Source organism: Mercenaria mercenaria, chromosome 14, assembly GCF_021730395.1.
Source record: "Mercenaria mercenaria strain notata chromosome 14, MADL_Memer_1, whole genome shotgun sequence".
In the NCBI taxonomy this organism is placed as follows: Eukaryota; Metazoa; Mollusca; class Bivalvia; order Venerida; family Veneridae; genus Mercenaria; species Mercenaria mercenaria.
The window spans coordinates 68159150-68183084 of NC_069374.1; the positions used below are offsets into that span (position 1 = coordinate 68159150).

Consider the following 23935-nt stretch of genomic DNA (forward strand, 5'->3'; position numbering starts at 1 on the left):
GTCTGATTCCATCTACATCCACTATTTTCAGTTTAAACACAATAATTTGTACCCATATTCTCAAAAAGCATAAATACTACAAAAATGTGTCACACAAGCACCTGTTACTCATTATTATGCCTAATTTGTCATCCCCTATTCATCAGTACACTTTTTCTGATGTAAATTACAGAGCTCGCAAAAATACCGTTATAATTTTACCGAAATAAAAATCAAATCTTTTACGACCAAAATTATCAAGAAAAATGGTCACTACTTTTACTTAAGATATCAAAATCAACCTGCTTATCTCTAATCAGTTCGGGTAAATAACAAACATAGCTAAACCTATTGTTCTTCTGCTCGCACTGTGCTGATCAGGTGCAAATAAATGGTATTCGTTTTCTGCGCCACTTAACAAAAATGACAACATTTTGCTAATGTATGGCGATCATAAAATTCATGAAATTTCCTCTATCTAAGGAACCCTTTGTTGACCAGGGTATCTTAAAATTCTAAAATTTCCTAAAAAAGTGTCAAAATTTGTAACTCAATACATTTTATTGTTTTGAAAACATCAAAATATTTCACTGCCCGCTACATTTCACCCATGATGCGATCTTTCATTATTTTTTTCCTTTTTCAATTGTATTATTCACTTAATTCTTGAGTCATCCGTCTAAATATGATACACACATTTATTTTGACAGAGTGCAAGAATTTTAATTATAAATGCTAACATCTTAATATCTATAATCATGCAAAATGAAATCACATTAAAATTAATTTCTGGTTTGAATCAGGGAGTGAAATGCGGCAACAAACATTACGATTTTCACCTTGATCAAATTCGAACATTGTACGAAATCTGATATCGTAATCTTTTTTTGATTTTTAACAATGAAAAAGAACAACATCAGGGTCAGAAAAGTTCGTAAAAGATTCATTAAAGCCATGCTCCCGTTATTTGATCAGTGTCTTGCAGGTGCTTTCTTTCTGTCAAGCAGTAAGATTATACGGATCAAAAAATGAATAAAAATTTGATGCTGAATCACATTATTTATCATATTAAGTTTACTGCGAACAATCAGTGTTTTGAGCTTAGATACAATTAAAGTAGAATCACAAGTGACATTATGCACCAGTTTGACTATACCTGGTATATTCCTACATCAGAATTTAGTTTTAACTTTATCCTTTATCTGCAACTATTCATGGTATTTTTTTCAAACTAAAACAAACCTTTTGCCCTAATTCTACAAACAAAAATTTCATTATTCAACTGTCTGTCTTTTCACCAAGTTTTTTTTTTAATTGTTAATTGTCCCACAAGAATTGAATTATTTAAAAGGAGTCTTCTAACAATGTTCTGGAGCCAAAATCCTTAAAACAATAATAATTTAAATTACCTTTTTGCATCATCTCCAGACAGATTGTAGTTAGGTCCGAAGTCGGATCTAGAGTTGTTGCAAGAGAACAACTGGTGTTTGTGGAGGGACATCGGGTCCTTGAAAATCTCGCCACATTCCCCACATGGTATAGTAGTCTCTCCTTCTGAAATAGGCAAGAAAGTAAGAATTATGACACAGTTATCTTCTAGTATAAGAAATAAAAAGAACCCATTTTTTTCTGATTTGAAATATTGCTGCCTTAGCACGAAATTATAGTAACTGTATTTAACTAAAGCAGCCATTACTACATTTTCACTGATGCGATAAACTAGCTTCTCTTCATAGGAGGGTAAATGCACTTTCAGGAAGGAGGGTAAATGCACTTTCAGGAATCCATAAACAACACTGAGAATTGAGAGTAGTTTGAGCATTTTTCATTTTCTTAGTTAACAAACTAACAAAATTAATTATGTTCTTTGGCAGATACATTCAATATCAAAATTTATTTGTTTTAAAATTACGAACCATTTGTAAAATATCCCTTTTCTTTCAGTATTTTTCTTAAATACTGATAAAATTCATACTTTGACTGAAAACGCATTTTACGAGAAATCATGATTTTTATTCCGAAGACTTCTAGCAATATTTTATTCAGTGTTTTCTGATTGAATGAGTGATTCTCGGTAGCGAATACATTTATATACATCGGCATGTCATCTACAGAAAAACATTTCTCACGTCATATGACGTCAAAACTTTATGTTGTTAACAGAGCACACTGGTTGTTGACTCCAATAATAAGACTGCATGACTTATTTAACAGAATAAACGTTCATGCCAAAGGTTGCAGTTCTCTAAGAAATAAAAGCCACACAGTAGTTTCTTTAAACGATAAATAACATGACATAATATAATCATCTTGACAAACTTAATAACACTTGTAATATACTACCCCCCTCCTCCCCTCCCCCCCAAAAAAATTCTTGTCTTGTCATGGACAAGATGCAAAACGCCTAGAATCCAACTATGTGACTCAGACAGTGGGTACCATATGGGCCCTATCCCTGTTTCATATAAGTAACAAGTATATATTTGGAGGCAGAACTACAAGATACCTATAAAAGATGCCAATAAGTATCTGGTAGTCTAAGTGATCCAGTCAATCTGACATTGCATAGAAATTTAAATTTGCACATTTTTGTATCATCTAAAATTCTGTTGTTTTTTTATAATGGGAAATTTATTTCAATATCAGCGGTATTTTCGCAGCAGTTGACAGAGATACCATACAATTAATATCCTTTATAAATCTTTCAGGATCTTTTCAGGTTCCGTTGGAAGCACAGAACTTAACTATGACTCGGTTTAGACTGTGTCTGTGCATGAAAGGTAATGAAACATATTGAAACACCTCTTACTACCCCCTCCCGCACCGGCTTAAGAGGAATTCTATTACACAGATACATTGAATGGACCCCAAAGGACAAGAAAATATTATATATAACAACATTTTATTGGTTTAAAGAACCTATAACTAACGTTGTAGTACTAACAGAATATTACGAAGTAACAAATCATTGTTCTGCAACTGTTCTGTAATTGTTCTACATTTGGTCCGTATTTGTTCTGCTCAATGTCTCAGCGTTACCGATAAAAACTTCCTACTAAAGTGTCCCTGAATGTTGTCCTCGCCATTGACAATTTAGTTTCCCATTCCTTATCTTTATGATTGGTTAAAAACGCAGGTAAACAATATGTGAAGATGTCGTACACTTGAATATCATCGTAAATAACGTCTCATTGTCTTTTGTCAAGAGCTTGGAAAATTATCGCCCATCTGTTCAATTACTTTCAATTCTTCTCTCCCAATGGTCGGCCATAAAACACTATATTATCCGATATAAAGTGTTCTCCAAAACGAATTAAAAGATAACCAAAGTATGTATATCCTTTTTCGAATATTTGCAATATCTGAATTTGAATATGTTTCACAACTTTTTATGCATATAAATTTAGTTTCCAAGCTACCGACATTCCGCAAGTTATATAACTTTGAAAGCAGTATGATATTATAAACTTTTAATATTTTCAAACTAGAATCTTTTTGTGTAGTTTATATTCCAGAGTTTAAAATAAACAAAATGCATACAAAAGATCCCTCTTTGCACTGACTTTTTCTCTCTTTTTTTTTTTTATAATAAAATTCGTGAAATAATTAGCTAAAAGCATAATAACACAGTTAAAAAAAAAAAAAATAAATAAATAATAACACAGTTTAAATTATCTACATATTGTAAAATCATTTATTCTGGTACGAGATTTATTTTAGTAGATTTTATAGCTGCAATATTGCCATGAAATTGAACTACAATACACCAACGATATTCCTATCTATTTTATCTTAAAAAGGTAAAGTGTAGGAATTCATTTTCTTACGAAATATTTGTTTTGGGCAAAAGCATGCAACTTCATGCCCACATAATTGCATTAGTATTTCAACATGCAATATATTTTTCCTGTTCAACTAAATACAAATCTTCGCACTTAAAAGGACATAAATGAAAGTGTAATAGAGTTCGATAACAAATCCCTGATTTATATCCCCCACTCGAAAATAGATAATAACTCCTCAAGAGCATTGCTCATCCTGTCCGAATAGGTTTTAAATACCGCAATAAAAATATAAAATTTCCCTTTTACGTTATCTTTTTTATATGGCAATATTAAAATGGGATGGAAATGGCTGTTTCCTTGTTTAACGATAAAAAAGTAGTCTTAATGTGATAGAATCTGATAATGTAGGGTTTTTAATATACAACCGCTAGTTTTGTAGTTCCGGCTCAAACTAAAGCATTATAATGAACGTGAACATCTTCCTTTTGTAAAAAAAAAAAAGAATTAGTGGTGAAAATATTTTTTATGATTTTATTTAGCTTTAAACTTCAATGGTTTCCTTTTAAGAAGGTTCTATTAATAATTTACATGTACACAAATGTCATGAAATTTTGTTGTTGTTGTTTTTTTTTCAGTTAAATATTGAAGATTTATCATAGGAAATTATTTCAGCAGCATTAAGGAAATCCTGTTAAATATAAGATAATGGAAATCGTTAATAAATTATACAAAACAGGTCCTCCAAAATTTTTTCACGAGACGGATATAAAATTTTCATTAAATTACTTCAATTTGAATTGCACGCTAATTTATTCAACATGTGCCTTCATATTGTCTGTCATACACAGTAACAGATAATTTCAGGGTTTCTACTTGAATATAGCAGGTTTCTGAGAATTATAGGATTCTAAAATGAACCAATTAACCACCTCTTGCTATGATTTCAGAGCTTTACTGAAGTGTCAATAGGCAAAAAATAAAGAGTCTTGTGTTTCAAGCAACTCAGCCCTATAATAATATAAAGTTATGTACGGTATTATCCAGTTCAGTGGGAAATACTGGGGAAATCAGTTTTATTGGGTAATACTGGGTAATACCGGGCATTATGAGGCAGACACTAGAAGTGACTCAGAAATCTTGAAGAATACTCTGAAATTTAGAAAGAACTTTAAATTGATTAAGTGCAAAAATAAAGATACTTAAAGGCAGTATGTTAATAACATTTTGACAGTGTTTGTTAGCTAGGCAGTGTCAGTAGAGACAGTGTTTATTATGGCAGTGTTAATTACCATTTTGGCAGTGTTTATCAGCAAGGTAGTGTTAATATCAAGGTAGTGTTTATTAACATTTTGTCACTGTTTCACAAGGCAGGCAGTGTTTATTATGGCAGTATTTATCAACATTTTGGCAGTTTTTATCAATAAGATAGTGTTTAACAAGTTAATTAGACTTAGACTTATTTACAAGACAGTGTTTATTATCAATGCAGTGTTTATTTATCAAGACAATGATTATTATCAAGGCTGTGTTTATTATCAAGGCTGTGTTTATTATCAAGGCAGTGTTTGTTCACAAAGAAGTGTTTTATATAAATAATTAACAATGATATTGGCAATAAATTCAGACTAGAAAGAATTTAACAGCTATTTACATCATTCTCATAAAATATAGGACTAAATAACATTATTTAATAAGCACTGCTATCAAATGCTTGTCCTCTGTTATGCCCCTTTAAACATTTAACCGAACTAGAACTATTTTAATGCCAAATAAATGCACTCTGTGACCAAACATTTAACAACAGGTCTTTTTTTTTTTTAATTTATGTTAGTAAAATTTTAAACTTGACATCTAATAAGACAACATTATCAAACAGCGATTAACTTTTTCATTAAAAAGTGTAAATCATTAAAGAAAAATTGAAACACTATCAACAAATGGTCGATTATTCTTCATTGAATAGGATATTCCAGTTCTAGATATTAATATTTAATGAAACTAAGCGATCCTTTAGAATATAAAACTGAATGACACCGGGTAATTCACTAATCCTTTTGTTAATCCGTTTAACCGTTAATGTCTTCACCAAATGTCGAAAATAACAAACTCAAGTTGAATCTTGGGTCTTAAGTACGAAATGTGTATTTGTGACAAGATGACACTAAATTTAAGTCCCCGCCTTTTCATTTCTGTGACTCTTCATACAAAAGACGAAAACAGCATGAGCAAAACGCAAAATCGAAATTCTTTCATGAGAGATAATGAAACATAATGGGTTGTTTACATGTAAAATTTTAAATACAACTGTTTGTGAAAAACGTTTGTACCTATCTAACAAAATATATGAATTTTATTCTACAAAAATTTCTTTCAAATCAATTTTAAAGTAAAATTTCAATTAATGAAAAGAACTATACATAAGGTCAATCTTTTTTGGTTTTTGGGTCAAACATTTTGTTTTTGCTGAAACTTTTTTGAGGTTTTTTGGTTTAATTACTGTGTTCAAGTTATTTCATTTTCATTTTTTTTTTCTAAAAAAAAAAATCCCATTCGTAAAATTATTTATCACAGCATCAAAGAACGGCATCTCATCTCTGTGTCTCCAAACCTGTTAGCATCACATTTTCATGGTGGGGGGAAAGCAATTTAAATCAACATATTAAAAATTTATCTAAAATGACATAACAGCCTGACTCTATCATCCACCAGCTATGTGCCGAAACACAACCCAGATTCATCTCTACTGCACGATTTATGTTCAAACTGCACTCCAGTGCACCCCATGCATTTTGCATCAAAATAATGAAACCCTCATTATTTTGCAATTTCGCTTGTCAATGCTCCGCCATTTTTTAATGACATTTGGTGTCCATAAAATTTTCAGATATGTTTAATCATGTATTAGTGATAAATCTTCAGATTAAAATCTTATCAGATTATAAATTTGTTTTTTATTTTGCTGTTTTGAGCAGATGAGTAGTGCATTTATCTTTGAAGAGTATTGTGTTACAAGCATGTACTTAACATGTAAAAGACTTTCATGTAAATATACCCCCTACATATCACAGGTCCTCCTTTAAAAAACTGTTTGTTTGCCGTCCTTCAAAATACTGGGTCAGACCCGAGGGCAGGCAAGCCTCATTTATAAATTAATTTGACAAGACTTAGTGCTGACATGGCTTCTTTAGTTTTATATGCTTAACTATGAGAATAAATGTTTAAGTTTTCCTTATGATGCTGCTTCAAATCAAATTATAAAGAATTAAACATTGCCTCTTTTTCAACAAAAAGCAAAACAAGAGCTGTCATGCCCCCAAAATGTGCCCAAGAATGCTATAGTTGTCAAAATATGCCAGAATAGTTTAGGTATTAATCATTTTGTGACCAAACAAAAAAAAGTTCTCCAAAGGTAACCTTGACCTTGGAGCTAGGGGTCTGGGTCTTGCGCATGACACATCAACTCATTATAGAGAACATTTGTGCCAAGTAATTTTAAAATCCCTTGATGAATGGCATCTAGTTACTGACCAGACAAAACTGTCCCTGTTAACCTTTGAGTGTGACCTTGACCTCGCAGCTAGGGGTCTGGGTCTTGCACATACAAGTCATCTTTAACCTCTAAGTTTGACCTTAACCTTAGAGCTAAAAGTCTGGATCTTGTGCATGACATGTCACCTTATGAGGAACATAAATGCCAAGTAATTTCAAAATCCCTTGATGAATGGCAGAGTCATTGACCAAACATTAAACAGTCCCTGTTAACCTTTGAGTGTGACCTTGATCTTGCAGCTAGGGGTCTGGGTCTTGAGCATACAAGTCATCTCAATATTGGGAACATTTATGTCAAGTAATTTTAAAATGCCTTTATCAATGGCAGAGTTATGGACTGAACAAGAAACAGACCATGTTAACATTTGACCTCTAAGTGTAACCTTGACCTTGGAGCTAAGGGTATGGGTCTTGCGCAAAACATGTCATCTCATTATGCTGAACATTTATGCCAAGTTATTTTCAAAATCCCTTGATTAATGGCAGAGTTACAGCCCGGACAAGAATTTACACGGATGCATGCATGCACAGACAGTGCGATTTTAATAATTGCCCACCTTTGGGGGCATAAAAAATTAATTACCTTCAATCTTTTTCGGAAATAATCCAGTAAAGTCTGGTTCCTGATATAGCCTGTCTTTGGCATACAGCAACATTTCTTCCCCCGCCTGAATCTCTCGTATCGTGCGGTAGTACAACTGAAATACATAAGGAAAATCTTTAAGGATTTACCGGTACAAGGTTTTTGTTTTTATGATGCAATTTCATATGTACGAACACACATAGAAGAAGTTAATATATTAACAAAGCGTATTATGCAGTGTTATAATTCAAAATATTTCCAGCAATTCATATATATAATAGTCAGCTATACATGTTTAACTGCTCTTGTATGTTTGAGCTACAACTACATGTTTCCAACATGTAGGTCTACGTACCTGCAGCGAAACTGTTTCAATTTAATTTTCCGACAATTTTGTATGAATAGTGATTTGCTCTACAGAAACGTATGACAATGCAACCTCTTTATTTCTAATTTAAGGAAACCCAACTAACTAATATAAAATCAAACTCTGGATGTTAACTGTTTGAAATAAGCCATCACTGAACAATTATTAATATTGCAAAATTTCAGACGATTGTTTAGTCACCTGAATTTTCTATTCACATTCTCTATCTGTACTTCGAATACAAATTGTACTTTCACTTTTTTCAGTCATGCCATATTATTACTTTATTATGTTTATCTTCAGTTCATATACACGCCTAAGCTTCCTAAGGGCTTCTTTCTAAAAATAGCATCCACTATCAACAGAAATGTGAAAATTGATTGCACGTTTCTGGGACTATCGCTTTTGAATGTTAAATTTCCACTAAAATTATCAACCCCTCCTGCTGTCTTTTCAAAATCTTTACACTTCCAAATGACAACTCTGTAACAACCTGTTATAATTATCTGAAACTTCGTCATTTTTTCCATATAAAATTTCTATAAATAGATTTACATGAGATGTGGAAACATTAACGTTTTTGTTAGTCAGACTCTCAATCATATAATCCGAAAAAAAAAAATCATGATATTTTTAAAAAATGGTATTTTTTCCCCCAACTGTCATTCCGATACTTAAAAGTACCTTACCAATATCAGTAAAACTGACAAAAATCGTAATGCAAGAAACGCCTATCACAAAAACCCACTTGATACCAATTTTCTCCAAGAGCATATCGGAGATTCTGATTATTCCCATTTAATCTGAATGCTTACAGGCACCTGAATAAAACAAATCAAAAGATTTCATTTCCATGTTGCATGCACATTTCTATCAAATTTCTTTATAACAAGTGACCAATACTTAGATATTAAGATACTAACTATAAAATGCTTATAGAAGCATTTTTTTCTCAGGCAATATAATGTAAAAATCATGACATAATTATTACTTCGAAATTACATAAAACATTACCACAAAATCAGCACTTTTCACTCTCAATGAAGATAATAAGTATATTCTCATTTACTTGGACAGCTATAGACAGTGTGTGAAATTCTTTGATGCAATACATCAAAATCTGGAAGTCATTTATATTTATGTCATCTCGTAAATTTTAAGTCTTTCTATCTAACAAGTAGCGCAGCAGGCTTGCGGTTTGGAACGTCGCAGATTTCAGATATAATTGTGGGAAAACGTCTTTTCGTTATCATTCATAAGCTGTTTTTGTCTCTCACTAGGTTGAGACCAAGTCATGATTCCGATTCACTCAAGTGGTTGCATAATTTTTATCAAGCTTCTAGATGATATCGCAGTAGCATTGCAAAACTTATCAACGCGATCTAATAAGAATTATTCTAAATTGGTGATGGCATTTCCTTCAAAAATAGTTTTTCACATACGAAAATATACCGTTCCATAGAAAAACATCATATTTTCTTGTGCAAGTGATTAAAAAGTAATTTAAAATCAAGCGGAGATGTGACACAGTAAAATTTTGAGCGATGAGAAAATTTCAAACTCTGTAACAAAAATGAGCACCAGGTGTTGAATAAATTGTTCTGTTTGAATGAATTGTTTTGTTTTTTCTTTAATGAGGAGTTCAAAGGCGTACCTATTTTTTGAAACAAGAAAAAAACAATTTTTTCTTAATTGTAGAATAAACTGATTTTTTTGCAGAAAATAACAGCAAAATTTATAAACTACTGTAACTACTACCGGTAGTACATAAACTGAACAGTATACATTGTATATATTTACTTATAGGAAGATTCAAACAATTTGAAACTTTTGGTAATGAAAACATAACTTCTATTCATGACTTAGGTCTACAGTGAGTATTATATCAAGATCTAAAATTTTAAATAGACAATACACTTTAATCTAACCTTTACCCTGCTGGTGGCAAGTGATTATGACTACGATCTGTGCAGAATGGTCTGCACTGTTTGCTATTCAGTCTGTAAATTTTCATTGAACACCTCTTTGAATAATAAATGGTACTGCCCAAGTTGAATGACGGACCAGTCCATTTTAGAAATTTAGCAGGCTAAAGGCTAAACATTTGGATTCCTTTATTTTCAGGAGTTTGGGTGCTTAACAGTGTGATGCTGACTAAATCTGCTGGGCAGAAGTGATACAAGGTTGAACAAATACTATAAAACTCTTCAATTACAGAAATCAATAATGGTCCTGCATTCATCAACAACTAAACAAACCTCCATGACACAAGATTCACAAAATCAGAAATGATCTAAGATAGGACAGTTCATCAATTTCATGAACATCTGTTTAACTCTTCACATTTCCCTCTGTAACCCTTATCAATTTTTTTATAATATGAACACATTTCAATATTTAACACAAATTATTACACGACTCGCTATATAAATAGCCAGTCCACCGTTTTTTCTATATTGACTGGTCTATATTCAACACATCTTCACTAGCCTTAGATAAGTCAAAAATTAAAAAATAAAATGCTGATCTCATGTGATAAAACACTTATTGAATGACTTGCTGGACAGTAGTCAAAACTAACTGCAAACCATCCTATGGACCTCAGGCAATAGTTTCGACTACTGACTGGCAAGTCATTCAGTAAATGTAACGTCCTGTGGTGAACAGTTATGTATTTGGGAGACTATCGCCACATACACTTTTAAAGGACATTCTACCTTGTTACTTCCAAGTTAGGCAACTAAACATTGCCTGCAACATTAAGGGTTCTTCAGCTGGTTATTAGATAATAGGTCAGATTAAAATGATGGTAATCTACTTTGAAAGGAATCTCTTGATTCAGTTTCTATCCACTGGATACACAGGTAACTAAATGGGCTTAGGATAGGTAGGCTCAAATACATAAAGTTATACAGATTGATTCTTGTCAGAATAATCTTCCTCAGGTTTGACCAATGATAATGTCATGGACATGAATCAACCTCATCTGAAGTTTTACATTGACTGGACAGACCAATTATTTAATATATTAATCAATTTTCTGTTAATTTGGTTAGTATGATGCTTGTGAAATGAATTTATATGGTTCGATTAACAGTTGTTCTTAGACAATATCATAGCAACTTTAATCAAGCTGATGATGCCAATCAATAGATAATTGTTGTAACATCACAGCTAATTTTGTTTGCTCCCTTAGGATGCTAATGTTTACCTTGGTTAAACCTTCACTGATAACCATCTGTGGGCGTAATTTTTAAAATGAAAGTGACGATTTGACCGATGTTTACTGTTTACCACAATATCCTGCCCACAAATAATGTCATCCTTTATGAGGGGGTACTGCTGAAATTATGTTGACACTGCTTCAGGATGTAAGGGATGAAAAATGCTATTTACAGGTATAAATATATTAAAGCTATTGCAGACATGTCTTGGGGAGCTGTCAAAGATCTATGTAGGTGGCAGGAAAAGAAAATAAACAGGGGAAAAAAAGCAGAAGGCATGCATCTCTTGACAGGAAATTTTGAAATAGCCATTTAAGTATTATAAGCATGTAATAACACAAACATTGCAATATAAAAAAAATCAAAGATACAATGTATTATGTGGAAAAATGTAAATATTTCATCTAGAGGCTAGGTTCACAGATTAACTATAATAATATGTAGCTTTTGACTGAAGTTTTAACAATCTTTAATGTTTCACATTGCTTGACAACTTTGCTATATGGTATCAGGTCAGAGTATTGCCTCAGAAGTAAAGAAATGCTGGCATTAGGAGGAACAGGGTCAAAGACATAAGTTACAAACCCTGTACCAATGGGTTACATGCCTGACAGTTAGTCTCAGATGGTCTCGGAGAAATTTATCTTGTCTTTACATATATCATTATGAACTTGTGTTAATTCTGACTATAATATATTTATATCACTTAAACATGAAAAATTAATTGCAATTTTGAAATTATTTTGAAAAGTCTGCTCTTCATCCACAACTTATCAACATACACATCTCTTACACATATACTTTGCACCAAAACTGTGTCAATGAATTAGATGAAAAGTTTTGACAACTGTTACACTATACTTAGAAGATAAATCGAATTAACAATTAAACTTCCATATGCTTGCAGAATGCATTTCCAGTTCAAAATATTGACAATCTTTTTTGAAAAAAAAAAACAAAAGGTTTCCTGTGCAGTGACAGCTGCTATGTGTATAAATAGCTTTTATAGAGTTTGACCTTCAGTACAAGTAAGCCAGCAGAATGTTCTCTGACAATCTGACTTAAAGCAATTCCTTTGAAGTACTTGTGTCCTTCATGTGGAGAAGTTGTCACTATCCTGTGGAATACCCACTGCCCTAATCAACTGGCTGGATGCTTATTGAGTAACAGCCAATAAACCTAGAGCTCTTCACTGGCAAACAAGATCTCATTTGGTTGTCACAAGATTTAAGGAGACTTTGCTCTATGTTCTTGTGAGAGTTACAATTCTGTTTTATTTCAAAGATCTTTGTTTATACAATATAAAATTTACCTGATTCTGAAGATGTACTGCCATTAAGTTGCTGGTTTCCGTATTGCTGGATTTCTGTATAAACTTCATTAACTGGTTCCTCTCTCCACTCTGTGAAACAGGCAAAAAATTCACTTTACAAATCACATCAAACATACTCTCCATTTGTTTTAAACCTTCAATTGCCTTTAAAACTTATGGTTTTTATCAAAATGACATATTTTAGGGAGACTGTTGCAGCATTTGAAGACCAGTCAAAAATAAAGTCAAGTCATTGGTCAATTTCAAGCCCTAGCTTAGAATCGACCAATCAGATGCTATATTTCTTAGACTTAAGTCTCCTATTACAGTTGTACATTTGTCCATGTCACTTTCTTTATTGAATTCAATGCACTTCATAGCACCGTGTTTCTGTTGCACTATCCAACAAATGATTTTATGAAATATAGTTATTAATAATAAAGTCTGAAAGTTGTTTGCTGTTGTTATTTAAAATATACGTGTAAAGGTAACACTCAAAATGGACCATATAAAAAATGCATCTCAGCATTTTTAATTCCCTTTTCCAAAAAGCCAGTGATAACTAATCAGGATGTATTCTAAATGTTATAAATGACTCAACATTAAATGAAAATTAGTAAGCAGGTTTGTAAAATGTCATTTGCAGATTTGTTTATTTTATATGGTATTTTGCTAAAGAATGGTGATTCAGTCACAAAGTCAACGCTTGAAAATGTCGCTTTTTAGCTGATATAATATTCATTTTGGATATAAAGAATGAAGGTGATATTTTATAGGAGAATGCAATATTAAATGAATGCACAGAAATTGATATAAATTAAAAACAATATAAAAATCTTATCACATCAAGGGCGTTAGGTATAAAGTTTTATTTCAAATTTAATCTTGGTGTTGTTAGAATAATAAAAAAGAGGAACTGAAAAGCTGAATAAATTCCAAAAACATGCTAGATTAAGAAAAACATTTAATTTACATCATACTTAAACTGCTATGTTTTAAAAACTAAATTACTAAACAGAATTTACATATTTTGCATTTTCTGTAATACTGAAAAAAACAATCAAATAGTATAAACTTTTAATTCATTTGATTTCAGAACAGAATAAATATTCCTTTATAGTAATTTAAAACATAAACTTACAATTGTGAAACACTATCCTACAGAATTGCGCTGCACACATGGATAATTTTCAAAAAAAAATCTTGATACACTAAATTTTTACTCCATAATAAAAGTTAACAAAGCGGCCACTTGTTTGCTCTATTCAATGAAGCTACGATAACGACACCCACTTTTATCATTAACTCCACCTCTTTTATCTGTCTGAGGACACTGTAGAGTGACTGACAGGTCATAGATAACGCATTATCCAATCAGATCACTAGCTATAGAGTAAATCCTTTCATGATTGGTTTAGCAGGTGCTCTAGTGGAAAATAGATGGCACTTGAGTAAAATTGAGAGAAAATGGAGTTCCAAGTGAAAGCCATTTGTTTGTTATCAATAAAATGAGTAACAGAACTCTACAATATTGAGAAGCAAAGATCAGTAAATCACACTTCTGCATTTTTATTGACTTTGTAAAATAATCTTACTGAAGCTTGAGCAGATATTTTACTGCAAAGGAAAAGAAAATGTATATAACACAAGACTATCACCTTAAATTGAAATGATGTGTTTATAATAAATTAACAGTTACTTAAGTAAAACAAATCTGCTTACCATCTTTGTCAGCATTATACACTGAACAAGAGAAAAGATAACCTAGGTACATGTACTATATTCCTTAGGTGTCTTAACTAACCTGAATAATGTATTAATAATTATGTCATAATTAGTTGTGTATTCATTTATTTTATCCTCATGTATCTGCATGCATTATGGGTTTCACACAACTCTCAGAGACCATTGTATCTGTCTTTTACAAAGTCCTGACATTTAAAACTTGTTTGATTAATTGATATATAATTTAATTGTTTGGTGTTTTTTTCCAATATATTTTAGCTATAAAAGCTAACACCAGTGGGTCATCATTGGAAGTAATGTATAGCACATTTACATACTCAGTTGAAAAAACTTTAATGAAGACGGATTTACTGGAAATTATGTAACTGCATGTGCTTAAAAGTTATTGTAGCTTTTGAAAACATTTATCATATAAAATGAGGCATTTGATATGATCAGAAAGCATACCGTAATTTTTCACTGATCCTACGTTTTTTTTAGATCTTATAACACACCTAGTTAGTGTGGGGTAATTTCGAATTAACAAAATTTTGTCCTACTAATTAAACAAAATTTACGAGTATGTACGAGAGTTTCAGGACATTTCATTCTCCAGGCATCAAAGAGGCTTGCAATAACTAGAATCAGAGGCATGCCTCTTAATGACACAGACTGAAATGCCAAAGCTTCCAGTGGCACTGATTAGATGGATGGCATTTTGGGATAGATTAATCCTATCACTTTTGCTCTGTAATTAACATACATAAAATAGATATTAATATGAAAATTATCGGCATTTAGTGCCTAGTAGTTTTGCTAATCATGCAGCTGTTGAAAAAAAATGTTAAAATATCTGTAATATTACAGGAAAATTAGTCACAAAGATAATGTCAGGTCACTGTGAAATGAATATCACAATAATTTACAAATGAATATGTAAATACTTTGACAGAGACTTTCAGTAATATATTCAGTAACTGTTCCGTATGTAATATATATAATGTGGTCTAGGCGCATAACAAAATAAATGATAAAAAAATAACAATCAGAAAAGCAAAAAAAACTTCCCCAATTATTGTAAATCATTATTGCCAATGAAAGCTTGAATAAAGTCCTAAAAAAGTCTGACTGCACTATATCAGTCATGTAATTTAATTATTCTAAGCAATGAAAAAATATATTACCTGTAAATGGCTTGAACACTCTTCCAATATAAATTATTGAATATTTCTGTATAATATGACTGTCGTAAGCACTGTTTCAATAATTATTAGCACATAAATAAATGTAAAAGTATAATTCTCACAAATTTTAAGCAATATGATGTACAAAAGATGATATGCTGGAATTCTGGAAAAATGGACCTATTTAATGTCAAATTAAGTTCCACTTGAGCAATCAGAGTGAAGTTCTACATGTAGGAATACAATCAAATAGATAAATCTGTCATAAAATTACTTTTCTTGATTGGATTATAGTAATTCAATTATGTATCAAAATCTGTTTGGTGGCATTTCAGCCCTAAAAGGACAAAAGGGGACAATTATCACCTTCTGTTTGTTTGTACAATATGGGGATTAAGAGTTACCTGACCTTTGGATAATTAATTATCTGTTGAAAGATAATTTACTCCATAATTACAGTTTGTTGATGAATGAATAGAACTGCTATCATTTGAGCAAATGGCTTGAGACACTGACAGGTTTTTGTCAGTTTTGGAGCTTTGGGTTCTTTTGTAATCCTTTTGGCACTTATGATTGCCCAGGAAAAGAATATGTGTGTGTTTTTAAAAAAAAATCTTGATTACACTAAAAGGACAATTGTAAAATAGTTTTGATGTTTTTACAATATGTCTCAAAATACATTATCACATTCTAATAGCTGAAATAATTTCTAATTTCAAAAATAAATACATCAAAATCATTATAAAATCTATATGAAATGCAAGAAAACAAAAAAAAAAGTTAATGTTTCATATATATATATAATGTTTATATTATTTGTAATATTTTGTCTGTAAACTAAAAATATGTTTTATATACCTTCCTTTGCAAATACAATTTCGTATATAAATCACTGACCCAATTAGTTTGTGCTATATATATATTTTTTTTATGTCCAGCCTATATAAAACACATGTTTATATACTGGGCCAAAGAGCTATAAAAATAAATATATTATATGAATATAGAGCAAATTTCGCCAACCTCCCGTGACAAAAAAACGAGATCTCGTTTACGGGAGTGGCGCTTTCTCCATGCGCCATTTTGTATGCGAAAGCAAATATTCATCGGTAAAATAATTATCACTGTATGGCCACGCTTCTTTCGATGGCAAAAAACAACGTGTACTTCGTGTCTTAAGACCATTTCAAATTAAACTAATTTTGTTTTAGAAGCTAACATGTATTTTAAATGTAGTTTTACAGGTACAAATTGTAACTCTATGCTCGCCGATGTTTGTTTTTAGTAAGATAACGCCGAATCACGCTCTGACACGAGCTCACGCGAAATTACAGCCAGTTGCCATTCTGTGTATTTATACTTCTTTGACTGGGCTAATAAGTCAAAAATTTGAAAACAAAACTTTGCAACTTAATTTCTTGTGTCATGTAATAAAACATTTATTGACCAGCTTGCCTGCCTGCAGTCAAAACTATAATGGCACTCTGGTCTTTACACCTCAGTTCTGACTATTGACAAATTAGCCATTCATTAACTGTATAATATATAATGGCTGGTGTTTCAAGCTAGTTTACTTGATTGTTTATTTACAAGTAAATAAGTGAATATTTTATTATTGTGACAATTGTGCATTACATAATCATAAACATAACATTTCAAAGGCATGATTTAAAAAAAGCATCCGGTCCAGTGGGCATGTAAGTCACCTAGTCAAACACAACGTAATATATGTGATACGGGAGACAATCAAAATCCCCTTGCTTGATCAAAATCCCCTCCACTGAAAACTGACAGGGTGTTACAAAATCCCCTTCATACTTTTGCAGGGGGTATCATAATCCCCTCTGTGATTTTTACTTATTTCATCAAGTTCAAATACAACTTTACACAATTAAAAATTCAATTACATAAAGCACGTAAATACAATGCCTTTAGCAAACATAATTTAATTTGGGGCACTGATATCTATATATCTATAATGAAAATCACAGAGGGGATTATGATACCCCCTGCAAATGTATGAAGGGGATTTTGTAATTCCCAGTCATTTTTCAGTGGAGGGGATTTTGATCAAGGGGATTTTGATATACACTCGATACGGGAGACACTCGTGTGATACATGTTATGTGTCCGTAAGACAGCATGCTTGACTTTTCTCAGTGAATGACTGAATTTGAGCTTTGCCAAACTTTAAAAAATTCTCAGTTAAAAAGGGGCATAACTCTGTCAAAATTCAAACAGAGTTATGTGGATTATTTCTCCTGGTGTAGACTATGATAGTAACTAACTATTTTAAGTTTCAAGTCAATAGCTTTGATAGTATTTAAACAGGGATATTTGACTAAATAAAAAAAAAAACTTTAACCAACAGTGACGCCGACGCCGGGGTGTCAGTGCAATAGCTCTACTTTTTCTTCGAAAAGTCAAGCTAATAAAGTATATACAGTTTTGTCATAAACCCTACAGTCTTCCTGACCTGGTAGGCCTGAAGTATAAATTTTGATAGTATTACTTTCTTTGGTATTCATTTAATAAGAAAGAAAGTTTTTGAATCATTTGAATTATTAACTCATTACAATAAAATTAAGGCAGTATGATCTTATAAACTGGTACTGTAATACTTTACTCTAAAAGCTATGTGCCTGAATGCATTTTTTATATTTTTGATAAAAAAAAACAGCAATGATGAGATGTAATTGTTAGAAAACTTGATTTATTAAAAATATGATAAAAACACTGTTGTATCTTATCACTTTGTTTATTTAGCCCAAATTCAATCAAACTTTCTAAATCGTTATAAAGGTGAGAACTGATTTGCTATAAAGGTGAGAAATATCATCTGCAATTTATTTACTGCACAGTAGCTATACAGTAGCTTATTATGATAAACAGTAGCAAGTCTATCAATCGTCCAGTCTTGTATATTGGCTCTTACCGCCAATATGCAGACCATAGGCCACATACCTTGCATACCAGAATCAGTGTCTTTAAAGAGAAATAATTTCCGTTTGAAATTTTATGGAACTGGGTGTCAAAAGTTCTGAGGAAAAGTCGTTTTTCTCAATTTTTTTAATGGAATTATCAGGGCATGGCCTTTTTTCCTACATGAATAAAGTCGCATTAAGGCAAAACTTCTGTTTCACCTCAGATATGACAACGATATCATAAACTTACTGAAAAACATTCATAAAGTGAAAACTTTTATTACAAAATTCTAGATGAAAGGCTAATGTTCCATCGTGATCCCAGATTTATATCCCGCAATGAAAATATTTTTAAAATGCTATTTTCATGAGAAGTAAATATCATGATCTGCACCTGTTGAGAAGATTAGCGCCAAATCATACAAGTTGTCACTTATATTCTAAGAATGCAATTGCACTGGGGCGATGAAAACACATACCGTACACACCAAATAAACATCCCCCTGGGGCGTTGTATTTTGCAATTTATGGTAGAATGTGGAATGACAAAATTTCCACACACAAAACTTTTTTTTTTAAATTTGAAGCAAAAACAGCCACAAAAAAAACAGACGTATGAATTTTAAGCCTTATCATGCTGGACACGATTGATTCTGCCTTTGCAACAAGTGCAGATCATGATCAGCCTGCACATCCATGCAGTCTGATCATGATCTGCAATGCTAGCCATTCAGTCAGTATTTTTTTGGTATGACCCCTTTTAACAGATAATGTTAAATATCCAAATAGAAAGACGGACAAGTTCATTATAGAAATTTAACAGGGTAAGGATTAATGATTTTGAAAAAATAATGCTGAAATTCATTTACTTTGCTTTGAGGATCATACTCACATATTTTCAGTTGAGCCCTAACACCTGAACTAACTTGGTAGGCCATACATTGCCATTTGTGCAATCATCCCAATAGCCGAAAACCAGTGATAAGCCTACATGCAGCTATGCAGAAAACCTGATCTTGCAAACTTTTGTCTGATGGGGTAGGGGTGGGTACAGTTGGGGTAGGGGTGTTGATGCTAGCGATGCACACAAACAATGGTCAAAAGCTAGAAAACTGTCACTGAATATTTGAGAACCAACTGAGGAGCTTGTAGGTATTCACTGCAGAACAGTTCATTTGCATATTGTTATGTGGTTCAGCAGAAATAAATTGGCAAATAAAGCTATCGCTGAATTAATGCAAATTGAGCTTGAAATTTCATCTTGTCTTGGTAATTGATCAAAATTTGTTTTAAATTGAATTTAAAAGACAAATGATCTTTACTTACTATGTAGAGAGATCCTATTAGTTCCTTATGTATGAAAAAAAAAACGAAATGACTTTTGTTTTATTTCATGAAAATATGTAACAACACATTTAAAGCCGAACAATATAAATTATGCTAACTGCCTTGAAAGCCTAGTGGTAGAGCGTCCGCTTCGAGTGCGAGAGGTCGTGGGTTCGATCCTGGCTGCGTCATACCAAAGATGTGAAAAATGGTACCAGTAGCTCCCTTGCTTGGCGCTCAGCATTAAAAGGGAAACTTGCCTCTTCTCTCATACCTTCGTGACGATGGATTCTATCAGGAATGAGGTGTCGAGATTAATATAAGTTGTTACTACAAAACTTGTTTCACAATCAACCTAAAATAAATTAGTATAAACTAAAACTGCTCGAAGTACAGAAGGCAAGGTGACTGTCCTCCATGAGAACTGGACACCTGCAGTCATTTATATTCTTCTCTTCTGATCAGTGTAGGGAAGTTGTGCGCTTTTCCATGATGACTGGACAATAAGCTCTTCACTTCTAATCTATGTTGGGAGGTTTGTTAGTTTAACTTTTGAAGAATAAGTATAATGCTTTTATGTAATACAGGAAAAATGTCTCAAGGATTATAATTAGCTCACGGACCATTGTTTAACACAATGTAAGACTTTGAATCAATTTCAACAAATGATTTTAATGACTTTGACTTAGGTAAATTAAGAATCATGTTCATTTAAAGACTGACTCAATTTAAAGCATCAGACACATCTTACCCACCCATAATATACTTCTCCCCCAACTCCGCAACCCCCAGCTCAAACCCGTAACCCCCTAAACTCCCTCTCCACACACATACCTTCTAATCCCCAATTGACTGTAAAGCTTAGTTATAGCCAATCTACCCCCATATTTTAGTACTGTTTATCGGGAGAACGTGCAAGTTTTTTTTCAAATCGTTTGTACAAATGTTACTGAAAACATCCTTTATGCCAAGCAACTACAGCAACAGAATTTCCATGGCGGAACCATTCATATATGAGCCGTGCCATGGGAAAACCAACATAGTGGGTATGCGACCAGCATGGATCCAGACCAGCCTGCGCATCCGCGCAGTCTGGTCAGGATCCATGCTGTTCGCTAACAGTTTCTCCAATTCCAATAGGATTTAAAAGCGAACAGCATGGATCCTGACCAGACTGCGCGGATGCGCAGGCTGGTCTGGATCCATGCTGGTCGCACACCCACTATGTTGGTTTTCCCATGGCACGGCTCATATCACGAGACCATCCCTTCAAATATCCTTGAGGAAGAAAGACAAAAAAATTCATTATCTAGAATGTTTACATATTATCAATACATGACAAGTGAGCATAATGTTATAATAAACCATGTGTCTACAAGGAATCGTATTTTCCCAGGCTTCTGTTCCATGTCTTCCTTGTGTTTTTCTCAACCACTGTGTGAGAATATATTCTTCTCCCAGTGATATAAGTAAAAACAGATGTCTTTTTGTGATATGAAAATCATCTTCACTGACAATCTCACCCACTGGGTTTCTCAAAATCAGGCCGCTAGTATAACAGATTTAGAAATCTTGGTGTGTTGATGTCTGCACTATTTTTTTTAAAATCAAACCACAACCGACGATTCCATCCTTGAGCAACACATGTCCGAAAGGTGCTTATTCTTTTTGTAAAAGCATCATATTAGTTATATTATATTATAAAGTAGGTTATGCATAGTAATTAAGTCATGCATATTAATCAGGTTACGAATAGTAATTAAGACTGATTACAGAAAAATCATTTCATTTCATGGGCATTAAATGTCATGGTTTTTCTAAAACTGCTAAGTGATTTTGTGGATTTTTCAACTTTTAAAGATTTATTTGCTTTGTTTTAATTTTGTTCATTGGCACATGAATCATAAAATCCACAATGTTTTGTCCTTTAAGAAGTTAATACATATTTGACAAGTATTTAAGTGATACTTATTTTCATTTTAGCCTACTTATTTTGTTATAATCTTTAATAGGTTTTACGTATGGTCTAGATTAATTTACCATCAGATATCCTTTCTGATCCCAGTATACTATAAGAAACAGTATGTTTTTTTCCTCTTGCCTTGAAATGATGTTTCATAATATAAACATTTTAACTGATATATCTCATGCTTGACAGATCTTCCCCTTTTCTCTCCCGCCTTTTTCTTATCAAAAAAAATCTGTTTACTGCATGTCGGTATATGTAAATTCTGTCAGCTTATTCCACATTTTCATTCTTTCTAATGGTACTGCAATGTTTTGCCATTTAACTAGCATTGCTATTTTTTTTACTAAACAAGAGCACCGCCTTGCGGGTGCTGACGCTCATCTGATTTTTTTTGTATAATAGAAATATTGTCCTACCCATGATTTTCTAAGTCTAAAAAGGGCCATCATTCTTGCAAAAAGCAGGATAGAGTTATGTTTCTTGATGTACAGTGTCCACTTATGATGGTGAAAAACTGTTGCAAGTATTAAAGCAATAGCTTTGATAGTTTATGAGAAAAGTTGACTTAAACATAATATTCAACCAAGAAAATGATTTTTCTAAGTCCAAAAGGGGCAATAATTATTGCAAAAAGCAGGATGGAGTTATGTTGCTTGCTTTACAGGGTCAGCTTATGATGGTGAACAACAGTTGCAAGTTTTAAAGCAATAGCTTTGATGGTTCAAGAGAAAAAGTTGACCTAAACATAAAACTTAACCAAGAAATCTGATATTTTCTAAGTCCAAAAGGGGCCATCATTCTTGCAAAAAGCAGGATGGAGTTATGTTTCTTGCTGTACAGGGTCCACTTATGATGGTGAAAAACTGTTGCAAGTTTTAAAGCAATAGCTTTGATAGTTCAGGATAAAAGTTGACCTAAACATAAAATTTAACCAAGAAAACTGATTTTCTAAGTCCAAAAGGGGCAATAATTCTTGCAAAAAGCAAGATGGAGTTATGTTTCTTGATGTACAGGGTCTGCTTATGATGGTGAACAAGTATTCCAAGTTTCAAAGCAATAGCTTTGATAGTTTAGGAGAAAAGTTGACCTAAACATAAAACTTAACCAAGAAATCTGATATTTTCTAAGTACAAAAGGGGCCATAAATCTTGCAAAATGCAAGATGGAGTTATGTTTCTTGCTATACAGGGTCAGCTTATGATGGTGAACAAGTATTCCAAGTTTCAAAGCAATAGCTTTGATAGTTTAGGAGAAAAGCTGACCTAAACATAAAACTTAACCAAGCAACGCCGACGCAGACGCCGACGCCGACGCCGACGCCGACAACCGCTCAAGTGATGACAATAACTCATCATTTTTTTTCAAAAAATCAGATGAGCTAAAAATGAACCTCATCTTCTATTTCAATTTGATCACAAATAATACCTTGTGCAGTTACCTCCATTTGTAGGGTCCAAAGGTTTAGAAAAACATGAAATATTGTGACATATTTTTACAACCTTTTACATTTTTTAAGACACTTGTAAACTTTCACTCAAGGATGAATAAATGGCTGGAATTGAAAGTACTTGAATACAATCAGATCAGATGTACTAATTGAAACAGACAGTTGAAATGAATTAGGTAGTGCACTTATAGAAATGTCTGTGGAGTAGTCTGAATTTGTGAAAGGAAATTTGGGTAAAACAACAAAATCCACACTTCAAAATAAAATTAACTTGAAAAAAGGGAACTGTGGTTTACACTGTACTGTAGAGATTCTGGAAGAGAAAAAACCTGAGCAACACTGCATGTGGCAGATTCAGTGACTGTGTGAAGAATAGAAAGAATACACTGTAGATATTTTCCCAGGACCATGTTTCTCTGTATGGTGTCATCAAGCTTGCTGTTGTGTCATACATGATGATTGATATAGTTCATGACGAGCTCTTCACTGCGCACTGTAAACCTCCAGATTCTCCTGTTATTCATGGAGTACTGTAAATCCCCATAGATTCTCGAGCTCTTC

General features: G+C 32.6%; 1 protein-coding gene across 3 annotated transcripts in view; it reads right to left on the reverse strand.

The window, feature by feature from the left end:
• Window positions 1-23935, reverse strand: part of LOC123527699 (MDS1 and EVI1 complex locus protein EVI1-B-like) — a 39857-nt gene that overhangs the window by 6439 nt on the left and 9483 nt on the right. Inside the window, exons 1-4 of one of the 3 annotated variants that reach the window (XM_053523800.1) lie at window positions 13941-14080; window positions 12800-12889; window positions 7897-8011; window positions 1389-1533 (exon numbers count right to left, since the gene is read on the reverse strand). In XM_053523800.1, the coding sequence (XP_053379775.1) occupies window positions 1389-1533; window positions 7897-8011; window positions 12800-12868 (329 nt within the window). In that variant the 5' untranslated portion in view covers window positions 12869-12889; window positions 13941-14080. Of the gene's footprint in view, window positions 1-1388; window positions 1534-2923; window positions 3712-7896; window positions 8012-12799; window positions 12890-13940; window positions 14081-23935 lie in introns of those variants that run through there. The other 2 variants (XM_045307324.2, XM_053523801.1) reach the window with 2 other exon arrangements.